Source organism: Natator depressus, chromosome 16, assembly GCF_965152275.1.
Source record: "Natator depressus isolate rNatDep1 chromosome 16, rNatDep2.hap1, whole genome shotgun sequence".
In the NCBI taxonomy this organism is placed as follows: Eukaryota; Metazoa; Chordata; order Testudines; family Cheloniidae; genus Natator; species Natator depressus.
Window position 1 is genome coordinate 5,679,707 of NC_134249.1, and position 26,222 is coordinate 5,705,928.

A 26,222-nucleotide genomic window follows, 5' to 3' on the forward strand; every position below is an offset into this window, starting at 1 on the left:
ATGGAGCCGCCGCTCTCCGCGCCTGGCGGGCCGGCGCTGCCCCTGTGGAAGCGGGAGATCCTGGAGCGGAAGCGGGCCAAGCTGGCGGGGCCGCCCGCGGGCGGGGAGCCGGAGCCGGAGCCGGAGCCGGGCGGCGGGGGCCGGGCGGGCCCGGCGCCCCCGCAGGAGCGGCTGGTGCTGGCCGACAGCCTGGGCCCGCTGCGCGAGAACCCCTTCATGCGGCTGGAGAGCGAGCGGCGGCGGCTGCGGCAGGGGCTGCCCGGGGGCGCGCGGCGGGGCGCGGGGCGGCCGCTGCAGGAGCTGCTGGAGCTGTACAGCGCCGTGCCCGGCATCCGCACCATCCGCGCCGACAACATCCTCATCATCGAGTCCCAGCCCGACGCCGACGCCGCCTGCTTCACGGCCGGGGAGGGCGCCCGCGACCCGCTGCCTGCCGCCTCGCCGCGGGGCCGCGACCCGCTCCGGGACCTGCTGGCCCGCAAGGGCTCGGCGCTCACCGAGATCCGCGCCGCCCAGGTCTTCGTCTACGAGCCGACCGAGCCCGGCCAGGCCGGCCGGGTCAGCCGCCTGCTGCAGAAGTTTGACCAGTGGCCGCGGGGCCGGCGGCGCCGGAGCAGGGACGCAGAGCCCGGCCCGCTAGTTGCGGTGCCAAACTCCCCCGTCAGCCCTCCAGCCCGGCCGGCACCGGTCCCGGGCTCCGCGGTCAGCACCGCAGCCCCACAGCGGGTCCCGGTCCCCGTGGCCATCCCTCCAAACCGGCGGGTCCCGGGCTCCCCGGTCAGCGCCGCCGTCCCCCGGCCACTCCCGCTCCCGGGGTCCCCGGTCAGCCCTGTTGCCCCCAGGCCGGTCCCAGTCCTCCCAGCCAGCCCTCCAAACCGGCAGGCCCCGGGCTCCCCAGTCAGCCCTGTTGCCCCCCAGCCGGTCCCGGTCAACCCTGCTGCCCCCCGGCCTGCCCCAGTCCTCCCAGCTAGCCCTCCAAACCGGCGGGCCCCGGGCTCCCCGGTCAGCCCTGTTGCCCCCCAGCCGGTCCCGGTCAGCCCTGTTGCCCCCCAGCCGGTCCCGGTCCTCCCAGCCAGCCCTCCAAACCGGCGGGTCCCGGGCTCCCCAGTCAGCCCTGATGCCCCCCAGCCGGTCCCAGTCCTCGCAGCCAGCCCTCCAAACTGGCGGGCCCTGGGCTCCCCAGTCAGCCCTGTTGCCCCCCAGCTGGTCCCGGTCAGCCCTGTTGCCCCCCGGCCGGCCCCAGTCCTCCCAGCCAGCCCTCCAAACCGGCGGGTCCCGGGCTCCCCAGTCAGTCCTGTTGCCCCCCAGCCAGTCCCGGGCTCCCTGGGCATCTCCCAGGCCTATGGCTTCCTGCACAAGATCAGCTCCAACTCCTTCACTGTCACTCCCCGGGGTCTCCGTCCAAGCAGCTGTGCCCCACTCACCAACGGCCCCTTGGAGCACAGTGCCAGCCCAGGGGGCAGGAGCCCCTGTGTTAAGGTGCCTCCGGAGCCATCGCCAAGCGTTTCCCTTGCCAGAGACAACACAAGGCCAAAGCCGGAGAGGAGCGAAGAGATCCAGCCATCCCAATCCAGTGCCACCCCCAGCCCTCTCCAGCCGCTCTCTGCATCTGTCCTCAGGGACGGGGGCTCCTTTGAGATCTGCCCAGCCCCCAAGCCAGACCTGGCCACCATCCCTGCCCATGATCTCCAAGCGCAGGCACTGGCCAATCTGCGCCTGAACTCACGGAACTCCTTCCTCTTTGTGCCCCGCCGCGGCGGGGGGCAGCGTCTGACAGAGTCTGCAGGGGCCATGTCACCCTTGAAGCCTCAGCGTGAGCAGCAGGGGGAGCCCATAACCCCCCCACAGGCCCCTCAAGAGCTCTTGGTGCCTGTGACTTACATTGATGATGATATTGTGGAGCTGGACACTGGGGACCTGCCCCAGGAGATGGGCCCAGCGGCAGGACTGAAGGACTCAGAGCAGCCCCAAGAAGCTACCTCAGACCTGGGAATGGAGACTTCTGCTATACCCCTGTACATACCCCACCCTGCCTCCTCCGCCTTCCAGCAGAGAAGCGGCAATACGTTCACCATAGTGCCCAAAAGGAAGCCACCCTGCTCTGGGGTGGAGGTCGACAGTGGAGCCAGCAAAGCCCAGCAATCGGAAGAGGAAGACAATGAGGAAAGCAGAAGCAAGGGCAAAACCTTGGGGAGCCCTGGTGCGCCCCAACTGGATCTTGGGCCACTGCTTAAAAAGCGCTACCCCACTGTGAATGAGATCGAGGTGATTGGCGGCTACCTGTCCCTGGAGAGGTCCTGCATGAGCAAGATGGGCTCTCGCCGCAAAAAGGTAACCTGACGGGAGTGCTTGGAGGGTGGCTTTGCTCGGAAAAGTGACTCCATGCCTTCCCCCCTGTGTATCCGGCTCATGGTCCCAGCTGCTGTGTGTGTGGTAGGAAGGCAATAGAAGTGGTAACGGCTTCTGCTCCTGTGAAGCCAGCACAGCCCTTGGGAGACTGAGAAGGGTTCTGTTTCATTATGACAGGTTTCAGAGTAACAGCCGTGTTAGTCTGTATTCGTAAAAAGAAAAAAGAAAAGGAGTACTTGTGGCACCTTAGAGACTAACCAGTTTATTTGAGCATGAGCTTTCGTGAGCTACAGCTCACTTCATCGGATGCATAGCATATCGTGGAAACTGCAGAAGACATTATATACACACAGAGACCATGAAACAAAACTTCCTCCCACCCCACTGTCCTGCTGCTAACAGCTTATCTAAAGTGATCATCAAGGAAGGCCATTTCCAGCACAAATCCAGGTTTTCTCACCCTTCCCCCCTCCCCCACACACACACAGACACACATACAAACTCACTCTCCTGCTGGTAATAGCCCATCCCTCTTTGAAACCTCTCTTTATAATGCGCATGATAATCAAGGTGGGTCATTTCCAGCACTAATCCAGGTTTTCTCACCACCCCCCCCCCCCCCCCACACACACCCCTCCAAAAACCACACACACAAACTCACTCTCCTGCTGGCAATAGCTCATCTTACAATGTGCACAGCAATAATCCAAGTTTAACCAGAACGTCTTGGGGGGGGGGGGGGGGTGTTTGTAGGAAAAAAACAAGGGGAGATAGGCTACCTTGCATAATGACTTAGCCACTCCCAGTCTCTATTCAAGCCCAAATTAATAGTATCCAATTTGCAAATGAATTCCAATTCAGCAGTTTCTCGCTGGAGTCTGGATTTGAAGTTTTTTTGCTTTAAGATAGCGACCCTCATGTCTGTGATTGCGTGACCAGAGAGATTGAAGTGTTCTCCGACTGGTTTATGAATGTTATAATTCTTAACATCTGATTTGTGTCCATTTATTCTTTTACGTAGAGACTGTCCAGTTTGACCAATGTACATGGCAGAGGGGCATTGCTGGCACATGATGGCATATATCACATTGGTGGATGTGCAGGTGAACGAGCCTCTGATAGTGTGGCTGATGTTGTTAGGCCCTGTGATGGTGTTCCCTGAATAGATATGTGGGCACAGTTGGCAACGGGCTTTGTTGCAAGGATAGGTTCCTGGGTTAGTGGTTCTGTTGTGTGGTATGTGGTTGTTGGTGAGTATTCGCTTCAGGTTGGGGGGCTGTCTGTAGGCAAGGACTGGCCTTTCTCCCAAGATTTGTGAGAGTGTTGGGTCATCCTTCAGGATAGGTTGTAGATCCTTAATAATGCGTTGGAGGGGTTTTAGTTGGGGGCTGAAGGTGACGGCTAGTGGCGTTCTGTTATTTTCTTTGTTAGGCCTGTCCTGTAGTAGGTGACTTCTGGGAACTCTTCTGGCTCTATCAATCTGTTTCTTCACTTCCGCAGGTGGGTATTGTAGTTGTAAGAATGCTTGATAGAGATCTTGTAGGTGTTTGTCTCTGTCTGAGGGGTTGGAGCAAATGCGGTTGTATCGCAGAGCTTGGCTGTAGACGATGGATCGTGTGGTGTGGTCAGGGTGAAAGCTGGAGGCATGTAGGTAGGAATAGCGGTCAGTAGGTTTCATTATGTACATCCTCAGAACGGGAGACAGCCCTTGGGGTGTGCTACAGTCACTTTTCCCAGTCAGGCTGCATTTCAGATGCCTTTTAAACCAAACGAATTAAGAACATTCACAGGAACAAGTAGAAAGTGAAGGGTCAGATAGCGAGGTGGGTTGAACCTAACTTTTTTCCAGCGCTGCATGCTGTATCTAATGTGCACTATAGCACCGCGCTTCCCTCACTGTGCTCACTACCAGTTGCGGCTCTAATGAGGTGACATAAACTTGGCTTCTTGTCTGAGTTAATGAGGTCTTGTTAGTGGCTCAGGGATTAGTATGGCCACACCACTAGGCAGAGCATGTGGGATGTCAGCACCCTCTTAATTCCTTTTGAGGTTAGACCCCCGTGCCTTCTGTTTAGGATGCAATCTACATACAGTTCTGAATACCTCCAAGAAATACATATGCCAGCCTGGACTGCTGTCAAATGGCTTTGAAAGACATAGTGACTGCCAGATCTTTTTACTAGTTGGGAGCTGACTTTGCCCTTGTGGGGCTGGGATTCAGAATCATGTCACAGGGATAGTTATATTGATATAATGCTCTAGACCAGGAGTGGGCAAACTTTTTGGGCCGAGGGCCACATCTGGGTAGGGAAAATGTATACAGGGCTGGGGCAGGGAGTTGAGGTGCAGGAGGGAGTGTGGGGTATGGGGGTGCGGTGTGTAGGAACGGGTTTCCCAAGTGATTGGGGCAGAGGAGGGGGTTGGGGCGCAGGAGGGGGCTCAGGGGAGGGGGTTGGGGCGCAGAGTTGGGGGGCGCAGGGTACAGAAGAGGTTTGGGCTCTGGCCTGGTGCCACTTACCTAAAGCGGCTCCGGGGTGGCAGCGGCGCACGCCAGGGCAGGCTCCCTGCCTGCCCTGGCCCCAGCCCTGTGCCACTCCGGGAAGCGGCTGGAACCCTGTCCCTGTGTGGCCCCTGGGGGAGGGGAGGACACAGGGCTCTGTGGGCGGGCCTTGCCATGCCTTCAGGTATTTCCCCCAAGCTCCCATTGGCTGCGGTTCCCCATTCCTGGCCAATGGGAGCAGTGGGGGGCGGTGCCTGGAGGCAAGGGCAATGCTTGGAGCCCTCTGCCCGCCCCCGGACCCAGGTACGTGGTGCTGGCTGCTTCTGAGAGTGGCGCGGAGTCTGCGGCACCACGGGGGGCAATCCCGCGGGCCGGATCCAAAGCCCTGAGGGGCCGGATCCGGCCCGCAGGCTGTAGTTTGCCCACCCCGGTCTAGAGCTTTGGTTCCCAAACTTTAACAACCTGTGAACCTCTTTCACTAAAATGTGAAATCTTGCGAACCCCTTCCTAAAAATGAATATTTCCAGGGATTTTCTCCTTTACCTGAGTATAAATTATAAAAGCAGGGACCTTGGAAATATAGAATTTGTTTTTATGACATGCTTATTACACACTATTATTAATTATTTATCATTACAATATTTGTATTACGTTATGTAAACGTCAACACTCTTCCAAGATCTCACTTTCGTAGCTTGTATCACTTTGAATAAGCCTGTTATAAGACAAAGCTCCTAGGTTTCATCAAGGAGTATCAGCTGTGAAACAGCGTGGAGGGATTTAAGAAGCCAACTCAGAGTTCCTCCTACACAAGCATTCAGGTCTTGAGCATTCCAGGCAAACAACGCACGTTACAACAAAGCTTAAAGTTCTTCATGATTTTTAAATCAATACTAGCTGCCTATTTAATTTTAAAAACAGCAAAAAATATCCACCTCCCTTTTTATTTCTTATAAGGAGTCTTGAAGTTTAAATCTCCTCAGTGTGATAGATAGGCTTGCTTTGATCTGCTTAGCTCTTGCAAGTCCAGGGGCTCCTGGCTGCTGGCCCGGTGCTGCCCCGGGGTCCCATAGCTCTGTCCACCATTAGGGAATTTTTCCCCGAGAACCCCCTGTAACATTTTGTGAACCCCCAGGAGTTCACAAACCCCAGTTTGGGAACCACTGGTCTAGACAGAGGAGCAGGCTTGAATTGTTACAGCATCTAATGCTAAAATACATTGTTGTATTGCCTAGTAGTGAAGCGCTTATAATGTCACTGACTTCTAGGTTTGAAACATGCTACCAAATAGCTTTTGTCTTTACCAAACCAAAGTGGGAATTACAGTAGGAATACATCTCGCTTGCTAAACCTCTAACCCTAACGCAGATTTTGAGGGAAATAGTCCACAGGGTGGTCCAAGCAGGTGTAATCTTGAGGAAACTTCTGAATTGGATGAATTGAATGTGGAAAATTAGCTAGAGAGTACAGCAGCTTTGGTATTTTTCACTGTTTAATGTTCATTGTCCTGGACAGCATACAGTGGCACAAACTTATCAGTTTATAGAAGACGTAGGACCTAACAAAGTTAGATGAATGGACAGCAGGATGACATGAAACTCACTGTTGATGAGTGCAAAGTAACACGTGCTGGAGGGAATAACCTGAACTACTCAGATACAGAGCTAGAGTCTAAATAAAGAACCTGAGAGAGAGAGCTCAATGAAGATCTCTGCTTAATGTACAGTGGCAGTCAAAAAAGCAAACTAGTTGATGTACAGAACATGATAGAAAATGGTACCTGAAGGCACTGTAATATTCTCAGAAGTCAATAATATGCCCTTATGTGGAATGTCTTCAGCAAAGTAAGCTTACACTTGGTTCAGATCACCCTGCTGCAAATGTTTTAGTAGACAGACCCCAAAATCTTTTTATTTACTTGTTATAATTATTATTTTCTCTAGAGTCTGCACCTTGCCTATACCTTGACCAAGAAATTTGGATCTTGACAAAAAATAATTGACTACCCTTGCCCTGAGGGGTCATGACCCCCAGTTTGAGAACCCCTGAATTAGAGGATGGGGTGGGTGCATCAGAGATGGTGATAAAATTGATGAGGCCTAGAGAGACTTATGACAAGACTGGGACTGAAAAGGAGAAGAATAAAGGGGTCATGAAAGGGACATAAAACAAAGCATAAGAGAGAAGGTCAATCAGGCACTCCAGTTTACCCTTTCCTAATACAAGAACAAATATATTTGGTGAAATTGAAAGGGAATAAATGTATACCAGGAAATAAATTTCATAATACATAGCTAGCTTGTGGAACTCACTACCACAATATGGTATCGAAACAAAGAGTGTACAAGGATTTGGAAAGGACTGGGTACTTATATGGATAATGAGAACCTCCAGAGATAACTTTAATGCTATAAACTCTCCTGCTTCGTGACATAAGCTAAACAGTATCTGACGTAAGCTAACCAATACTGGAAATTTTCCCTGTGGACAAGCTATATCAAGCTATACCCCCTCCACCCCCGGGGGGTCTTTTACACCTTCCTCTGAAGCATGTGCTGCTAGCCACTTTCAGACTGGGTACAGGGCTGGACAGAGCACTGATCTGGACTGGTCATTCCTGTGTTCCTATGAATGTATGTGGTGTCTATATCTTGGAGGTTTCTGCTTTTGACAGTCTAACTATCAGTGAGTTTTGTCTCTTTGCTTTTGATGACTACAAACTAGCAGTGTATCTGAACAAGAGCAAACCTCCGTCTCTGCTGCTAACTTACCAGTGAGGAGGTTGCTCACAAGACAGTTTTGTCAACTTTCACTTGCAGTTTGTGGAAGAACAATTTATTTCTTCAGATGCCTAAGCTCCATTCCTCGGTGCCACTCAAAAACATTGACAAAGGACTGGACGTAGCTAGATCCACCTGAGCGCTCACCCTCCTTACCAGGGAAGGGGAGAAAATGTGCTTTGTGCTGTGCCCAGGAGGTTAACAAATCCAGGCTGTGGGTGCTGCAAGTTCCAAAATTTGAGCCCCTACCAGCAGCTTCTTCTCATTTATATTGAAGGAGCACAGCACCTCTGATCTCGGCTTTGGCAGTATATTACAGGGGGAGAGTGCATCTCAGCACCTTCTGTACCAGTGGCTTCCTCACCATGGGCTATGGAGAGCTGTATTTTCTTGGTTCTTGCTGCTGCTTCAGGTGTCCTGGCTTTTCATGGACTGGAGGCCTGTAAAAGCAGTAGGAAATAAACAGAAAGAACCAGCTTAGCTTCTGCTTCTGGAAGCCACACAGCTACATAGGAGTCAACCGGAGTTAACTTGGGGGCTGGTGCAAGAAGGGTGGCATTGTGTACGAGGAGAGAGGCCTGAGCGGGGAGAGGAACTGAGCAATCAGCAGCAGGAGATGTCACTCGGCCTGCGCCGCTTCCCGCAGCCCCCATTGGCCTGGAGCAGCGAACGGCGGCCAGTGGGAGCTGCGATCGGCCAAACCTGCGGACACGGCAGGTAAACAAACCGGCCCGGCTCACCAGGGCCTTTCCCTGAACAAGCGGCATCCCTCGTTTGGGAAACACTGGTTTAGAGGACAGGTTTTTTCAAGAGAGTCCCTTTCTTGGCAGTAGTTTGGTTCCATGCCTAGCGTGCGCCTTCTCCTTCTGCTCCCTGTAGTGCTTTGAACACTTCATAGATCTGCACTGTGTTCACTGGTGTCTGTGGTAAGCATTCCTTGGCACCATGCGTATGCATGTTTGCATGTCCAATATCATATCTTCTCCCTTTGTAGGAACTTACAGACTGATCAAATTGCCTCTTGGTCCGATCTTAGATCTTGAGCTCTCTAAGCCTCTCATTGTCTTGTGGATCTTGAATCATTATTGTAGCTCTTAGCACACTTTCCCGTTTATGAACACACTATAACTAAGGCTACATTTTAGTCATGGGTATTTTTAGTAAAAATCATGGACAGGTCACGGGCAGTAAACAAAAATACACGGCCCATGACCTGTCCATGACTTTTTTTACTATGTACTCCTAATTAAAACTTGGGCGGGGGGCTGCGGGTGCTCTGCGGGGGACGGTCTGGGGGCGCTGTGACTGCTGTGGGAGGTGCCCCGGAACACTGTGGGTGCTGGGGGAGGGAGGCGGGCAGTGGCCTGGGCCCCCCACTGGTGCTGGGGGGCGGGGAGAGGGTTGGCGGGGCTGGCAGGGGCTCTCGGTGTCCCTGCAGCTCCTAGGCGGCGGAGGGGCCAGGGGGCTCCACAAGTACTGGCTGCACAGCTCCCGTTGGCTGGGAACCACAGTCAAGGGAGCTGCAGGGGCAGGGCCTGCAGGCACCCCCATGCCTCTCTGCCTAGGAGCTGCAGGGCCATGCCAGTGGGAGCCAGGGAGCCCCCCACCCCGAGGTAAGTGCCTCCCAACTCCTAGCCCTGAGCCCCCTCTCGCTCACACCCAAACTGCTGCTGCTGGCCTAGGGGCTACCTGAGCCAGGCAGCCCCTAAGCCAGGACCAGCTGCTGCAAAAGTCACAGAAAGTCACAGAATCCGTGACTTCAGTGAGACTCACAGCCTTAACTATAAGTAATGAGCACCAGGCCTGGACATGGTTTCCAGGAATGCAGGTAAAGTGACTTCCCTTTTAACAACTTACAGTAAACTTGATCACAGTGAAATTCTGCTTTTCTAGTGAATGGTTTGTGTGGGAAAAGTCCTTCTACAGGAGAGGAACCTCTCTCTGACTTGGAAGTAATATATTTTCATGGTAAACGTGCCCTTCCGTGTGTTCGCCATAAAATCTGATGGAGCTGTTTGTTTAGTGTTATGCTTAGTTTAATGAGTAATATTGAAACAGTAAGAATAGGGCCTGCATTACTGTGCCCACTGTGGAATGTGCAGATACAGCCATATCTCTGCAGAATGCATAGAATCTCAACAGCCTGTTTCCTGCTCTGACGTATTTTACAGGCATTTTGTGATTAGCTGATCTCATTCTACTTGCTGGCTGATGGGAGACGGAGTACCCTTCCTTGTTGCCACGCTGTCATCCATACCCAAAGATGGCATAGTGCAGTGCTCAGCTGAGAATTAGATGACTGGACCAGGGCCACCCTTTCTCTTCCTGCCCCAGACCTGGGGTGAGAGAAGGGGCAAGAGAAATTCACCTGGGGGCTTGTTTATCTGCGGTTCTGTTTTTCTTCTCCTGATTCCATAGAGCTTGTTCCCCTGAAATAAAGGCTGAGGCTGAGATGATCTTACAATAACATGTGGTGTTTTGGGTGCCACATAGGTGCAGGGTCTGGCACATCTGAGTTGTTTCCTGTTCCTGTGCAAGGGTCCTTTAGGCCTTACCCAGGTAGTTCCAAAGTATAGCAAATGATTTTAGAGTTGGATGTTTCAACCACACTTGGCTCTGCTTGAGCCTTTCTGGCTTTAGGATGCAGTCTAGCAAAGTGCAATGTGGCAAGTATATTCCATCTGAACCCACAAGTCGGGCTATCTGTTCATACAACCAGCTCGCCTGTGAGATGCTGTGGTGAGGAGCAGGCTGTGTGTGCTGAGAGAGGAATTAACTAATTTGATTATTCTGGCAGGCTGGGGGTGTTCTCCTGTCCTTAACAGATGGCTTGTCCTTTCAGCATAGGGTGTCTCATACGCCACGAGCCTAGAAGTGGTACAAGGACCTAAACAGAATAGCAGGCCGTTCAAAGAACGGCAACTTCAGGAAGGAGAGCTGGGCTTCGCTGCAGGATGTGGATCCTCTGGGCTTTGTAGGGAAGGGAGGGATATTGGATATCAAATGCCTAGGAGATGGTGGGGTAATACCTATCCCCAGTGAGCTCATGTGACCCAATCTCTCTCTGAGGCTGGTCATCCGCCAAAGCCAAGATACGAATCTAGGTTTCTCTCAAGCACCTGATCGTTGTCTGTCATGTCTGTGCTAGCTGACAGCAAGGATTGCAAGCTGCTTAACAAAGGGGGAGGCCTCTGTGGGAGGGAGATGTTAGTCTTGTTTTGAAGACTTCCTTTTTCCTCTGGCTGTGAGGCTGCCTGTAGGTCGTGGTGTAGAACTATGTATTTGGAGGTTTGTGTCTCCAGCTCTGGAGCTGCACCCTGAGTCTTAGGAGGTGTCTGGTCCCCAGTGAGCATCCAGTCCTTGGGGGTACTGCTGGAGAGCCTGTCTCTAACTATGCACCAGGCCATCTGAGGATTGGTAAGTGATGAGCAGGACTCGGAATGGCTGGAGAGCCAGCAGTGGTCCCAGCATTGGTGTGACTTGTTCTGTTTTTCATAGTGTGGAGCTTGCGGCGTTGGTTGAGCTGCAGCCATGTACGGATACAGAAGTGAGATCCTTTAGATTTGAAACCATCTAAACCCTCTGCTTTCCTACTGCTGCTTGTGAAAGGCTCTTCTTGGAGATAGTCCGTCTCCCTGCAGACATGCATGCCACATTCCAACCTGCTGCATTTTCTAATGTCACTGCGCTGCTTAAAATGTGGAATGCAAATGTCCATTTAGGATTAAAATGTTCCCCTTCATGGAATGAGGAACAAGTATTTTGAGGACCATGCTATGTAACCCTGCTCAGAGCAGGTCTGCACAATGGTGCTTCGACAGTCAGTCTGCCCTTCAGTTGCTCTACCACAGCGGTTCTCAAACTGTGGGTTGGGCCACCAAAGTGGGTTTTTAATGGGGTCACCAGGGCTGGCATTAGACTTGCTGGGGCCAAAGCCCAAGCTCCGCTGCATGGGCAGCAGGGCTTAGGCTTGGGCCCTCCCACCCAGGGCAATGGGGTTGGGCAAGTTTCGGCTCCGGTCCCCTCTCCTGGGGCTGTGTAGTAATTTTTGTTATCAGAAGGGGGTTGTGGTGCAATGAAGTTTGAGAACCGCTGCCCTACCAGGTATCCCCAGCAGAATTGAATTGGTGGGACATGCTGGAGCTGTCATGCAGGCCAGGTGCTGGCAGCCACAAACCTCGAAGCAGCGTTGTACAGACCTGCTCTTAGCAGAGTTACATGACATGGTCCTTAAAATACTGGTGGCCTCCTGGAGTCCTTCCTGCAGCTTATAATGCCAATGGAGCTGAACAGTTGGTAGCTGTGTTGGCAAATTGTTCCCTCCAGCCCTAGTGTACACGATCCCATCTGCATGATGGAGCCTCACAGGGTGATATGAAATGTGACCTTAGCATAGTGCGGCTGCCCAGGAATGGATTCCTACCATTGCTCTGCTGCCTTGCAGGCACCAGTACAACTGACTAAGGTTCCTATTGCTGCTGGGAAGAACACGCCTACTGCCTGCAGGGTCAAGGCTGTAATACACACCAGGGTGTGAAGTGGGTTGTAAAGCAGAGTGATGAATGGGCTCTGTGGTCAAAGTCCGGTTTCAGGAGAGATCCAGTCCCAGGTGGGCAGACTCCCGATTTGCTGATCTCGGTCATCTTAGCCAGTAACACCAGCTGTGGGTGTGTAATTGCAGTGTAGACATACCCTCTGAGTGCTTTTCCCAGACCCAAAGAAGTGCTCTGTGTAGCTCGAAAGCTTCTCTCTCACCCATAAAAATTATTACCTCCCGCACCTCGGCCCTCTTAGTCAGTTGTGAGCCAGATGCCTTTTTGCAGGAGCAGCCGCACTGCCCGCTCTGCTCTAATGCTGCTGTTCCTAGGTTGTGATGTGAGAGAAGGGAGAGTTCATGAAACAGGCACCATGCTGCAAACCACAGCCAGCCCGTGGCTCTTGGGCCTGGAGCACAGTGGGAGCGGTGCGTTCTGCCTTCGTTGGCTTGGAGCACGGAGAGGAAAGGAAAGGGGGTGTGTTGGTATAGTAGCCCCCCTCTGCCGGAGGGAGGGTTACTGTAGCCCCGGGAAAAGGGCTCCTCTAGTACAGAGCAATTAAGATGACTGTCTGCATTCTCGAAGGGCTATTACCCCGCATCTGCCCACAAGCCCCTTCTCTCTGCCAACTGCCTGCCCTGCAAGGAGCTGTTACACAAACAGGAGGCTTCTCTTTTGCTTGGGCAACTTGTGATGCTCACCATGGCTCAGCAAGACCCTGAGGCAAGAGCTGGCTTCGAGTGGGGACTGAAAGGCCCTGGTGCTGCTGGATTACATTTAAAAATATCTCTGATCTGTCTCCTTAATCCCTGGGCTGGATCAGACCCTCTTGCTATTGGAAGAGGTTGGCATGCCTCCTTCCTCAAGTGCTCCATTTGACTGTCTTTCTCTCTAGTCCCTGGTAACAGCCCTCCCCAGTGCGCTCAGAACCCTGCATTGGCATGAGTGCCAGCAAGTAGGAACCTCTTCCTTGCCATCTGCGCATGTAGGAAACAAAGGCAGAGGTTCAACAAAACCCATAGCTCTTATGTCAGCAAAGAAAACCTGAATGTAACTGCTGCAGGGCTGTCTCTTAGTCTGCAGCTAGCTCCAGTGTGTTGCTGCTGGTCAGCCTCTGCAAATGCGGCAGGGTGAACACTGACCTATTGAAAAACGACTCTTATAAAAACCAAGTTCCTGCTCCTGTGCAGTGGGATGAAGACATGCCGCTAAACTGCAGTATAATCCCTGGGCCGTGGGTGTGTGGCTAGCTGTTCCTGGAGCAGTGAAACCTTTAGCAGCCGTACTGTGTGTCTTTGGGGAGATCCTGGGTAAAGATGAAGACAGATTGAATCAATGAGATTCCTGGTCTGCTCTCTGTCCTTTTGATTTGTATTGGGCATGCTACAGGAGAGCGCCATCCTCTTGTCCGAAAGCCGAGCAGTATTAGCCTGCAGCCATCTGAGCGATACCTCTCAAAGGTTCTGTTCTGAGACAGATTTCCTAAGCAAACACTAAGAAAACTGTACGGCTCGTAGTTGAAGCAGCAGGTCTGAGGACACACCTGGGAGCTTCCAGTGCAACTTGGGAGACTCATTGGCTTCCCCATTAGGGAAGCATCTTTTTGTTTCTTTGTAGAACAAACATCCAACATATCACTTCTGGAAACTCTCCAGTGAGGTTATTCCATTCATGACGCACTCTAAGCCCCCACCCCCTTTTTTTTTTTTTTTGAGGGAACCCTCTTTCAAAATGCTGAGACAGGCACCTATCTCCTTTAGTTCTGGACACTAGGAGAAGCTCCTCTCCAGTATAGGAAGGGGATTCTATTCCCAGTATTTCCTAGAACACAGGAGGCCTCTATTCCATTCTAGGTCTCAGAAGGCTCCGGTTCATCTGTAGATTAAAGGTCAGAATGGTGACCCTCTTAAAGTCTCCTTCGCTGTAAAGGAGCCCTTTGGGGTGGTCTGCCTCATGGTTGTGTTATTCCTCATATCGATCAGCCCGGCACACAGGGAGTACCTCAGACTGGTCCACAAGCCAGGATCCTTCTTTAGCTGTACAGAGATCTCCATTTCAGGCCTGTCTATGGCATCAAGCATCTTGGGGCTTGTCCGCACTTGAAAGTTCATTTGGATTAACGTAGGGTGTGAAGTTACAGTGCCATAGTTATTCCAGAATAACTCCATGTGTGGACAGGCTCCGGGCCAGGGTAGCAGTTCGCTCTATCCTGCTCTCTCTGTATTTGGATGAGATCTGTTGTTTGGAAGTGGAGAAGGGAGATGTTTGTGCAACTTGTAGACATTATTTGCATTAAACGGGTAAGTTACTGACTCAGCTGCCGAAGACTAGTCCAGTTTCCTTCCTGCAGATCTGCCCGGGAGCATAGTCATTCTCCTGAGGCTTGATGAATAGCCACGCTGCCGCGCACAAGTAACAAACTCCACTTGCCCAGTGGAGCTGTGAGCCTGTTGGAACACAGCTTGGGCTGATATTGAGAGAGTGCTGAGTTCTGACAGACCTCTGCTTCCTGATGCCCTTGATGCCTCTCTCCTTGCACGGTCTCTTCTCACCAGGAATTTGAAACTCTCTTCCCTGTATCTTCTCTTACGTGAAGTTTAATATTTCGAGTCCGGGTTCCTTCCTCCCATCTGCCATGTGCTTCAGTGTATGGATTACACCAAGCAGCTTTGTGGCTTGGCTTTGTAAGGGGAGATTCTCTTGTTGAGCAGCATGGCATGGGAATTGGTGTCTGATCCTACAGAGACTCTCCTCTGCCAGCAGCCCAGCGCTCCCTGGCGTGCTAGCCAGTGTAAATCTTGGGGTTACTTTGTGCAGGTAGAAACACTGACTCTCAACTGATGGGGCAAAAGAGTGTTAGTTACTGAACAGAACTTGCTCTTGACAGACTCTTCTGGGATGACATCATAGTAGTCTAGCAAGGAGTAACTAACTTCACACTCTCACCTTTCCTGCCTCAGCAAAGAGGATGACAGGAAAATGCTTGTTGCCCAGTGGTACTGGCAAAATAATCCAGGAAGAGCCCTTACAGGGACCTAAAGCGGCTGCTGGAGATGCAGTCCTAGTGGTGTAATCTGTACCCTGTGATGGCAGAACCGGTTCCAGGCTCTTCTATCCACACATTACTATGGGCTTCTACCAGCTAAGACACGGAGCCTGCTTTTTAAATCTAGAATGAGATTGAACCATCTGTCCTGTCATCTTTGTTTTAAATTGGAAGGGTTTTAATCTTGTGACAGCCATTCTTAGATTCCCCCTTCTAGTTGGGCAAAACTCCTCTTTCCAAGAAGGTGGAGGGCCATAATCTGGATGGCTCTCCTGGGACCACTGCAAATGCCCTGCTACCGCAGGGCTGCTGCCAGGGATGTAAACTCCCAGCTTCTCCAAGGCTGTTCCAAGCTTCCATAGATGAGGTTCTACCAGCGCTTAGCTGCTCTATAATCACCATACTTGGATCATCACCTGTCACATAACATAACCTCCCTGACACCTTCTGTCAAGTAACCCTGGGAGGACCAACCTCAATGTCTCTAGTCTGCATGAAAACCTTCTTGGCATATGTCATGGAGTCCCAGGGTCTGGTCTATGCTGAGCCCCATAACCAGTCTCTTGAGAGTGACCCGTTTAGTACGCTGGGTTCCCAGAACCCAGGCACTTCCACAGGGGTAGGCCTAGGGTCTCCAAGTCCGGGCCTTCGGCACCAGCGATCCCTCTCTCTGTGGCGAATCCAGCCCAACTGGGCTCCTGCTGGAGGCTTGTAGTGTGCTCCTTCCAGGTGCAGTGCTCTCAGGGAGCTTTTACCATGACACAGGCAGCCTTTTCAAAACCAAGGTAACCATTTGTTAGTCACCTGGCTACATAATGTGACAGTCCTTCCGCGGCACAGAGAGGCAGAGGTTAAGCCATAGTCCACCCTGGTCAAACCAGTGCCATGGTGAGCCGGCCAAGCTGTGATGGATTCCATCTCTTGCTGTTTTCCTTGCCGGTCTTCTCAGGGTTTTCTGGTGTCAGGTGTGGCTGGTTCACTCGGTGGTGGTTTTTGTCTTGCTGGATGCTCTGTTGATTCTGGGTCAGTTTCAGCCAGTTGTTTTGCGACCGTATTCATCCCCTCTAGACAGCCAGGTGACACCCCAGACCGCCTGCGAGCTGCGCTGTTTGAGCAGGAAACTTAAACTTTTTTTCCACAATGCAAAGTGCAGAGGGAAACTGAGGCACACCTAGGATTCCTACAGATACTTCAGAAAATTCTCATTTTGTCACAGGTTCCTGTGCAATTCACAATGGGACTGCATTGTCCCTAGCTGTTGAGTAAGTAGGTGGCATGGCTAGCTGGTGTCAGTGAAGGCTCCCATGTAGTTACATGCCCATACATATAGAGCTGCCTGTTCTGAGATGCTGCAATCTAGGGTATGGCACCTGCCCTTGCTCTGTCACGCATTGCCTTCCAGCTGGCAGGAGATGACGAAGTGTTGAAGTGGGAGAGTCTGGAACTGAGAATTTGGATCAGTACCTGCCCCTTCAGCTGTGTTTGTACTGCACAGCTGAACAGTCTGGAGCCCCTGTCAATCTGCAGGAGAGGGCCGAGTAGGGGGATAGGTGCAGAAGGCTGGACTGGGATCATGGTGGTATCTGGACTTTCCATGACAGATGACCCCAAACTGCTTCCCCTGCAAAAAGCCCAGGTAACAGAATACACTCCCCTGCTGCCACAGTTCTGAGATAATTGACAGCTCTCACCTCAGACCTGCTTGTGAGACTGAGTCACTGCCCTGCTTGGCACTGGGCAAGGTGGGTGAGGTAGTATCTTTTATTGGACCAACTTCTGTGGGTGTGAGAGACCAGCTTCCGCGGAGCTCTAGTCTAATATTCTGGGGCTGACACAGCTACACCACTGCTCAGCACTGTCGGCACAGGTGAGGGATCGCGGTTCCCTGCCTGTGGAGACACATGTCCCATCCTCCACCCCATCCCTGGACTAGCAGGTTTAAACTAGCTGACTCTATTTCCACACAACCCTAAAGCTTCTTCAGAGGTGGGAATCTTTATCTCCTGAAGTGTTAGCCTGCTTCAGAGCAGCCACTAGCTGTCCCTGGTTAGACTTGGATTCAGACTCCTTTATGGAGCTGTGATATGTATTCCATTTGCAGAATGTTACGTTTTGTGCAGCCCATGCGGGGGACTGGCGAATGCCTGAGCAGACCATAAAGCTGGGGTTTGGGCAGGGCTGCTGTGACACGCCCTGCCTAGAATGAACACTGAAGTGTGGTTGGGACTCTGGTGCGTTCACCCATTCAGCACTGCCCGAAACTATGGGGCTGGATTTCTTCGTAGATTAAAAATTGTTGTTGGATCCATGTGTGGCTGTTATGCTGCCTGCAGGCACAACCTGCTCCCCCCGGGATCAGGCTGTGCTCTGTTCTCAGTACTTTGGAAACCTTGGCAAGTAAACAGGTTACTTGCCATGGATACAAACATCACCTGGCTTACCAGCACTGTGTGCCTCCCTGAGAGCCTCATTCTCACTGCTCAGTGGGGGATGGCTTCCATCCCTGGATGAAGCATTAATGCTCAGACATGTTTCTGTCTAGGATGTGGAGTTTGTGGCATAGGTCTGGGTAAAGCAACTGGTGGAATGAAACATTGAGACATCAGCACCTGCAGTTAAGATATAAGAGTAGAACTTGAGTCAGCTACACCAGGTGTGGGGCATCATTCTGCTCTCTTCTGCTCATGGCGCTTCAGCACCGGGGGGTTCACCGCTGAAATGTGCAGACTGGTAAGCTCCTGAGGCTAAGCCCTGAGTACATTTGCCCCTGGGAATAAAATTGTCTGAAGCAAACTGGCTGCTGGTAGTTTTGGACTTTCCTTCTGAAGCCTGCGTATCCCAGGCAGAGGCTAACTAGAGGCTTTGCATTGGGATTCCACAATCTAGAACCTGTTTCCTGCATCGCTGTTTGAACACCTTATGAAGTGAGATGTTCTCCCCCCAGTCCCACGTGTTCCACCTTTCCTTGGGATGTAAGGCTCTGAGATAAGCCTACACGGACACTCCCTTTTTTCTTTCTAGCCATAATGTAACCATCATGAGCAAACTGCAGAAGGATAACTTTATTGCTAAACACTGCTGGGGGGGGGGGAGAGATCAAACTGTTCTTGGCAATACCTGTCTGCAGCTCCCAGTTTAGCAAATAGACTTACAGCGTCTGCTTTAGAAGGCCCAGTAAAATTCCAGTGGCCCGCAGCACTATACACTAGTGTAATCTCTGCTCTGTGCACCAAGTCTTGGTCGGTGCCTGCACACTGCACACTCCAGCCTGGCTAGTACTCACAGTATGGGGCCGCACTGTCTGAGTGCTACCCACAATGGAGAGCTGCGCAGAGGGCTCCTCTTGGAGAAACCAGTAACAGCGGGTCAGGGTTGTCTCTTGCTCTCATCTGTTTAGTCCTGTTTCCTTGAGCAGCAGCTGGAACACTGCAATTGCCAATAGAGAACTCCTACCCCGTCCCGACTCTTTGCTTCTCTTCAGGGTCCCAGAGACTCCTGCTTGCTCATTCCACCTGCTTGGCGCGCAGCCTCTGCCTGTGAGAACCGGTTAGTGGCACATGGAGTGGCCTACAGAGGTGAGCTTGAGTCTTAACCTCCCCTATCCCCCGTGACTTTCTGGGGGACTACCTGTGTTGTGCCCACACTTCCCATGGAGTTTGTCCTGCTCACTGACCTTTCATAACAAGCATGTGGGCAGGAATTCAACACCCTGTGTTGGAGGAAGGTCAAAGCAGCTGGGCTGCACCTGGCTGCCAAAATGCTGCTCAGCTGGCCAGAAGCAGAGACAAGTTGCGACATGGGAAAGTCCCAAGTCTGGTAATGGCTCCCAGGAGCCTATGGTGTGAATGCAGGTGCCTGGGGAAGTCATTCTGCTCTTAGTCCTTAAGGGTGAATATCGGACACTGGCTGACACGCTGCTTGCACATATGTACAATGAGTCTGACAGCAAAGCGGTACTAGTGAGTGCCTAGCATTCCCTCAACCCCATCTTCCACTTCCTGGCCGCTGTTTCCCCTAGGTCAGTAACCCTTCTGAACCCTAATAAGGCTTTCTCCAAGCCCTACTGTTCCGTGGTCCTAATTGTAAAGGGCCCCTATTGCCACCAGCTCCATAGTTCTCTCTAATATCTGCTTCCAGGAGGATTTGAGTGTCCACTCAGTCACCAGTACAGCAGTGTCCCTCCAATCCATCTCTGAGGACTGCCCCACCATAGGCCTGTATCTCAGCAGTTCTCGCAAATGAAGCTGTGGCAGGGCAAGTGTAGTAAGGCTGGCCAGCACTGTTCATCTTGCAGAGCGATCCCTGTCTGTCGCTAGGGCTCAGCTCCAAAGAGTCCTGCCACCTGAGGTGAAGGGGAACCAGTCAGCCTAGTATCCAGCTCAGGCAGTCCTGCCTGGCACTCCTGCCCAGCCTCAAGACTTCTCAGGAAATCTTCTTGTTCTACTGCTCTCCGCTTACTCCCTGGGTTCTGCCCTCCGCATGAAGCCTCTCTGCCCCCTGCGCTGCTTACTGCTCCTCACCTAATGTCTGGTGTGCCCCCAAGATGATGCCCTTCCTGAAAGTGCACCAGGAACAGCCCCCGGTCCCAGGAGTACTGCAGCTGTGGGCATTTTGGCCACTGTTTTCTCTCTTCTCTGAGTTCTTTATGCCACTTAGGGCACCTTGCAGTCTTGCACAAGTGGTTTGGCTAGTCTGTCTCCAGCTGTTCTTTTGACATGGAATTATAATTGGATTTGTTCAGTTGCCTTCCTCCAGGGTCTACCCCGTCCAACAGTCTGAGTCCCTCTGTCCTTGTCAGCTCCAGGTTAACCGCTGGAGACTGGCACCTCTCCTCCCCTCGGGATCTGGCATATTCAGGAGCAACACTGGCTAACTCACTGGCTCTGTAAGTAGCCTGTGCAGAACAGCTGGATTGTGGGATAGGGCTCCGGAGCTTCTTAAGATCACTGAACCCAAATGTGGGATGGAAAATGCCTGTCTCCAGGCCAACGCAGGATTGTTCTGGAGCACAGCTCTCAGTGTGGGAACTGTGGTACCCCGCTGTGCCATCCTGGATCTACTTGGGCCATCTAGTCAGTCTCCTGCTGCTGGCCAAGTCCGGAAGCAGGAAGGTTCCCATCCCTTCCCAAACTGCTGCTTGTCATAACTGGCTGCATGTCAATAGGGCATGTTTTATTCTAGCCCCCTCCTTCTCCATGCACCAGTCTGAGGCCATGTGGTCCCTGCTCAGGGCCTCCTTTTGCACACCTGTTAGCAATTGCTGTTTGTGCCTGGGGAGGCTGGGTGCAAGTTGATGGTGAGCACAGGGACCAAGCCTAAGTAGCCACATGATGCCAGACTCTGTGTGCAGCAATGCCATCCCCTCTCCTTCAGCACCTTTCCCGTCAGCCCCAGGGCCAAGGGGTCACAGTCAGAGCAGGAACACCTGTGATTCCTGTGGTGCGGAGCGGGGTGGGGGGGCTCCCCCATGGACGAAGAACTGGCGTGTTTGGTTCTGACCTCACCGCTCCCACAGCCCCGGGTCCAGGTGGCATGTTGGGAGGGGCCCATCAGAAGTAGAAGGGGCAGTGGCAGGCTGTGCTCCAACTATCCCTAGCAGGATTGGGGTCCCCAGGGTACTGATGCCAGCTGGTGCAGGTTAGGGTAACCCCCAGGCTGCTCTGCCTGGGGCTGGGGCAGAGAATCAGGAACTGGAACTGCTGGTTGGTCTCACCTCTCCCAGGGGCTGCGTGGGGGCAGGGAGCCATCCAGTTCCGGAAGCTGCCCTAGGCTCAGGCAGAGCTAGTCAAGCTCCTGCCCAGGTCTCCCTGGGGCTCTCTCAGCCCAGCAGGGAAGCAGCTGATGGAGCAGCCAGGGGGTTACCCTAACCCCAGGAGCTGGTGGGGGCGCTGCTGAGCAGCTGTAGCAGGGAAGGGGCAGCAGGTGCTGGGGGCACTCCCGGCCCATGTCAGAGCTGCTTCTGGGCTGAGGGGAGGCAACTGAGGGGGAGGCATTGCCCCCCAATAGCTACAGAGGTGATTAAAACACTTCAACGTAGAAATCTGAGTACAGCTAGGGAGCCCATCCTTGTGACCAGTCTCCTGGCAAGTTGGAGTCTGGACACTAAGTGGTGCCCTGCTTGCCTGGAATGTGCTGAGCGGTGGTGGAATCTTGCCATCAGCTGGCTGCCAGCTGGTGCCTGCTGAGCTTCCAGAGAGACATATAATACAGAGCTTCCAAAGGGGAAGAGACTCTGCTGGGCGCGCTAGCACACAAAGGATAGGGCAGCCTGCCCTCCATGGAGTGGGCCCTCATGCCACCACAGCTGGAATGTGCTTTCTCCGTTCTCAGATCTTGCTGGGAAGATGCAGGTGCCTCTGGTGTCTCATGCTGGCTCAGGCTAAAAACAGGAAGGGCAAGGCTGGTGTCGTGGGAGGAAAGTGGGGTGCCAGCCTATTGCCTGCTCTTACAGGCTAGCAGTAAGGTCCCCTCCTTGCCCCCATGGCTGCTATGATTAGGGCAGGGATCTCTGCTGCTTCCTGGCCTCTGTCTTTTGAGATCCCCTCCCTGTGAACAGTTCCGGTCACTGCTGCTTGGAGCAGGAGCCGAGATAATTGGATCAGACTCTTTGCTTCCTCTGCTATCCAGAACAGCATTGGGGAAACTGACCAGAGATGCCTGTGGGCATGTTGGGGAGCCCGCCCTGCAGCGGGTCTCTCTAGGTTCTAGCCAGCAGTTTGGCCTGTGCAGGAAGTTGCTAATCTTCCCTTGGAGATTCCTGCTGGCTCCAGGCAAGGCATTTTTGGGCTCTCATTGTGAAGGATTTGGCCATTCCCCCATTACTCAGTGGGCTGGCAGAGCCAGGGAGTTCCTCATCTTGCTGTTGGATAGGCCTGTGGTGCCTCAGATGCCTCCCTGGGGCTCTGTAGTTATATTCGTGGATGGGTCCTTTCCCAGCCTTGCTATGGGTCCTGCACATGATGGGGCAGTTGAGTGCCTGGGCGGAGACGAGGGTCCTGTGCTCTGAAGTCTCAGGCTTTTCTGTGGCGAATTGCCCTGGATGTGCATTTTCATCGTGCTGGCAGTCGCCGTGAGAAGGGGTGGAGGGAGCTGTTGGTGTCTCCCTCTGGAGTTCAGGCCCCTCTGTAGTTGCGCGCTGGGGGTGGCACAGTGCTACGGGAGCTGAGCCCCCTGTGGGTGGGGAGTCACTTCCTGATTTTTGGAGCAGGGGGGCTGCTCCCCTGTGTCCATGGAGGGGGAGTCCCAGATGACTGGGTTGCTGTAGTGCACTGCGTGTGAGCCCCCGCCGCCAGAGCCATGCTTGGCGATCTGTTGGGGGAAAGGATGCTCCTTGCAGGGAGCTCTGAAGGTGATGCTGCTTCCTCTGCTTCTGGCTGGGATTGGAAGACTGGGTTTGACCCAGAACCTGTTCGGTGCTCTGGGGCCTGGCTTGCTCTGAGGGCTTCCTCCCTGGCGGTACCCTCACAAGCAAGGAGCCCATGCTAAGAGCGTGAGGCTCAGGGAGGGGGCTCTGGGCTGCACGTCCTGCTCCAGTTTGCTGTCTGCCCTTTAAATAGTGCTGTGAAGCTGGATCTGTGAGCAAGTCGGGGGTCACTTTGTAGGGCAGGTGCATCTTAAGGCAGGAGCAAAGTCATAGCATCTCTCCTGGTACTTTGCTGGCAGCTGGCAGCAACCTGGCTGAGCCGGGGTGGGTAATGGTGGCTCGGTGGCCTGGTTCCCAATGACTCTCCTTGCTCTTCTCCAGATGAAGATCTCTTTCAATGAGACAAGTCTGCAGACCACGTTCGAGTACCCTTCTGAGAGCTCGCTGGTGGAGGAGGAAGAGTCTTCTTCAGAAGCGGAGGACGATGAGGAGGACAAGCCCTCTTCCCTGTTCGTTCCACGCCCGACCTGCACCATGCACGCCAACGTGCCCAGCTCAGGTGAGCCGGGCAATCTGTCGCCAACCTGTTCCCGCTCCAGACCTGCCCTACGGATGGGCTGAGCTGGGAGTGCTGGCACTTGGGGACTTGCCAGGGTTTAGGCAGCACACACTTGGCATAGGCACTCTGCAGCCAGCCCAGCAGAACTGACCCACTCCCAGATCAAGGCAGATTTGGGGAACAGGAATAGGCAAATGGCTGCAGGGCTCCTGAATTCCCTGTGAGCAGCGGAGCAGAAGTGGGCGTTAAAAGGAATTTAATGTGGACAAGCCCCAAATAGGGGGAGGGGAATCCCAAGCTCCTCCCACTTGAGATGGCCCCCCTCGGTGGATTGTGCAGTGTCAGTGCTTGCCCTGCTGGCTCCCCCTCTGAGTGTAACTGCAGGGATATCTGCAGAGGGGGCAGCTGCAGCCACTAGAGCCAGGGCAGAAGCTGCTCGACCCCACCCTAGGAGCCCAGGCCTCCACTAGCCCCTGTATGACCCCCTGACAGGAGCCTGGCAGTGAATCCTCTTCCTGTGTGCATGAGGCTGGGCTGGACCCTGCGGGTGACGCGGCCCAGAGGAAATCCCCCTTTTGGGAGGGGAGCGGCTGGCTGGCTGCTGGAGTCCTGCTCTGGTCAGTAGCTCTGAAGCGTCTGTGTCTCCTCTGTGCAGGTTTCTCCAGCTACACTCCAAAGCACGCCGTAGAATTCAGCAGGTGGCAGGAGCAGGAATACGAGGAGCAGCCTGCCAGTGCTGCCGGGCCCCCCCTGAAAGAGGCCAATGCCCCAGGGAACCAGGTCACGGTGAGCGTTCAGAGCGAGGTGGGGGGCGTGCAGAGTCCGGTGCCCTCCCGGCTTGCCCAGTCTGTGTGTGGGGGCGGTGCTGGGCAGGCAGAGGCAGGATGAACAGCCTTTCTTTCTTTTCTTTTTTTTGGGGGGCGGGGGGGGCATGGAGGAAGGGTTCTGCTTTCCAGGAGGGGGAGACTGGGGGGGGGCACCTCACAATCAGCAGACGTGGTTCAGAGCAGTACTTTCCTGAGCCCACTTACTGTGGTCCGGCTCCTGGCCTAGCGCTGGGGTGCAGAGGAGAGGGGGAGATCCTGCCACGTGGCATTGTGGAGCGGGGAGCCCACAGCGGAGCCAAGGGTCAGACAGGCTAGCAGATGCTTCTGCTGCAGCCAGTGGCCTCCCGCTGCCTGTATGCATAGGGGAGACTAATGCAGCTGCCAGTTTGCCTGCCTTCCTCTGGGGACTGATAAAGCACGTTCAGCACAGAAATGGGGCAGGGCCATCAGTCGCTGCCATCCCAAAGCATCGGCACCCCTGGCCATAGGACTCGCAAGGCTTCCACTCCCCAGCTCCTCTCTTCTCTCCTGTAGCTTACCCCGGCCGATCAGAGTGGCCTCTCCGACTTCAGCAGTGAGCCTGCCCTGTACTTCTGACTCCTGGGCCATGCCACCTGCAGCACTCCTGCCGAGCAGCTTTTCCTGTGTTCTGTTCTCAACGTCCTCGGATGCACTTCGTGGGATGGAGACTTTCTGAAGCACCACAGAAATGGGCTGCTGGCCCCGGCCACTCCACTTTGTCACGGGCCCTGCTGCCTGAGGGGGACTAGATGCCACTGGGTATTTCGGGAGAATATTTGCACTGGATTCTGGGGGACACCTGCTAGTTCCAAGGTAGCTGACATGTTCTGCCTGCGGCCTTACACATTCCTTCTGCAAGAGCAGCTGCCAATAGACTTCTGCGAATGACTTAGTAGAGCAAGTCTCTAGCCCCTTGGCACACCCAGAGTGGGCTCTAGAAAGGCTTGGAGACTCTCTTCTCAGTGGGGAAGCTCTGGTTGAAAGTCTCTGCTGTGTGAGCACCTGAGGGATCTCCGGGGTTGTCTGTGAATCAGGTTAGCAGTTGGACCCAGGAAAGCAGCTGTGGTCTGGGAGCTGCGTTGCAACAGGAGCCACTGCTGCCACTTCGGTGTTCGGCTTGGAGGCTGCTGGAGATTAATAGCGAAGTCCCAGCCCAAGCATGTTTCTGGGCCTGATATGCAGCTGTTGTGGAGCCCAGTGAGTCGGCCTGGTTGGCTGAAAGCAGGGTACGCACACTGGGGGCGAAGCGTGGTAGGAGAATGGGCAAATTGTTCTCTGCTGCAGATCAGTAGGAGAATGATCGATAAAAGCTGGAGTGTCCCCAGCCTACAATGCTAGTTTGCTCCCTATGGGCAGCTGGACCTGCATGACTTGGCCCCTTGAAAGAGTTCCCAAGCACTGGCGATAGCTTTGATCTTCCCTTGTTCAGCTGTTGGTGTCTCAGCTCTAAGCACTGTGACTCCTGCTGTGATTTGCCTGTTCTCCACCTGGCTGTGGTTGGCTTCTGACCCCAAGTGCCAACTGCTGGGCCCAAGCCATGTCCAGAGCCTGTGCTCCTGGCCCCGGAGCAGGCCGCAGAATTGAGAACTGCCCTGTTAAACCTGCACCTGGCCTTTCTTACGCCTCTGCTCCAAAGTGCAAAAGGGCCATTTCTCTGCTTTCTTCCACAGGGGCCTGAACAAGAAATATGCTGTTCTCTATGGGGTTTCTATAATTCGCCTTCACTAATTGGTAATGCAAGCCAATATGCAATGCAGTCTGCTAGGCTCTGTCACTGCTGGTGGACACATCTCTAGTACTGTACTCAAGGTCAGAATAGTGCGCTCTGTAAAAGACCAATGTTCGTGAACTGAACATTGCTGCTAATGTGACTTGTACTCCTGGGATTAAAGGAAATGTGGCCAGCACAGAGTTGGCCTCTTTGGGCATTGTGGATGGGAGGGCGGTATCTGAGCCCACCACCTCCTCCAAAGGACCAAGCTCGTGTCGTTCTGATTTAAATCTACTGATGCGTTTGTTCGTTTGTCTGACGGTGTCCAATCAAGTTGTCTGTGATTGTGTCTCAATGGAAAATCTTTTGTATACCTTGCACTTACCTTGATAATAGCATACACAAAGCAGAAGGGGAGGGTGTGTCTATGTACCCTCTGGCATTCATGACCTAACTGGGAACTGCTACTTCTGAAAACTCAACTGCTCCACTGACACTTTGCCAGGTTTGCTGGAGGAGCCCAGTCCTTCC

At 53.5% G+C, this 26,222-nt stretch overlaps 1 protein-coding gene across 1 annotated transcript; it reads left to right on the top strand.

Annotated features, from left to right (window-relative positions):
- On the top strand, positions 1–26,222 carry TPRN (taperin). Its single transcript, XM_074974074.1, has 4 exons — positions 1–2,331; positions 22,955–23,132; positions 23,788–23,918; positions 24,494–26,222. Exons 1-4 carry the CDS (start codon positions 1–3, stop codon positions 24,554–24,556), a joined length of 2,703 nt encoding a protein of 900 aa, XP_074830175.1. The 3' UTR covers positions 24,557–26,222.

What these genes read in the sequence shown, in the direction of transcription:
- TPRN (XM_074974074.1), top strand. Translation starts at nt 1, where the DNA reads ATGGAGCCGCCGCTCTCCGCGCCTGGCGGGCCGGCGCTGCCCCTGTGG. An exon ending in TGGGCTCTCGCCGCAAAAAG is followed by an intron (nt 2,332 to 22,954) that starts GTAACCTGACGG and finishes GCTCTTCTCCAG; the next exon opens with ATGAAGATCTCTTTCAATGA. An exon ending in CCCCAGGGAACCAGGTCACG is followed by an intron (nt 23,919 to 24,493) that starts GTGAGCGTTCAG and finishes TCTCTCCTGTAG; the next exon opens with CTTACCCCGGCCGATCAGAG.